This window comes from Ruditapes philippinarum, unplaced genomic scaffold, assembly GCF_026571515.1.
Source record: "Ruditapes philippinarum isolate M1 unplaced genomic scaffold, ASM2657151v2 ctg789_1_1_1_1, whole genome shotgun sequence".
Classification (NCBI taxonomy): Eukaryota; Metazoa; Mollusca; class Bivalvia; order Venerida; family Veneridae; genus Ruditapes; species Ruditapes philippinarum.
In genome coordinates, this window is record NW_026859418.1 from 354,552 (window position 1) to 355,000 (window position 449).

The following is a 449-nucleotide window of genomic DNA, read 5'->3' on the forward strand; positions in this document are numbered from 1 at the left end:
CATAGTCGTATGACACAGTGAAAGTAAAGTTATTGTGTCTATTTTGGATGTATAGCTTAAATGGATATTACTTGACTTTACAATAAAATGGATCCCCGTAATTATGGTAAAATTGGAACAACCGCACGGGCTGAACCAGTGAACAACCAAGAAATTCTTTTTCCAAACGGTTACGATAGGAACCAAAATAACGGTAGACCGTTAGTTACGGTGTGCGATACAGCTGGTGCTGACAAAGATTATTTTTCTGATGAAGACTTTAGCTTTGGTTCTGGAAGTCCTTCCGAAAATGTGACAGTTACTATCAAGTTTTCGTCTGCACTTGATGGAATAATAACAGAAACAGACAGCAGAAATAGCGAAAAACGTGATTCGCCAACATCTTTCGCGAGTGATAGCGAACAACTTACAACACGCAAATTTGGTGTTAAAGAGTATAAGAACGACAA

At 38.1% G+C, this 449-nt stretch overlaps 1 protein-coding gene across 1 annotated transcript in view; it reads left to right on the forward strand.

Moving 5' to 3' along the window:
• Positions 1-449, forward strand: part of LOC132756437 (uncharacterized) — a 73,707-nt gene continuing 73,258 nt past the window's right edge. The window contains exon 1 of the mRNA XM_060747510.1: positions 1-449. This exon is cut by the window's right edge and continues 3,431 nt beyond it. Within this exon, the coding sequence (XP_060603493.1) occupies positions 88-449 (362 nt within the window). The 5' untranslated portion in view covers positions 1-87.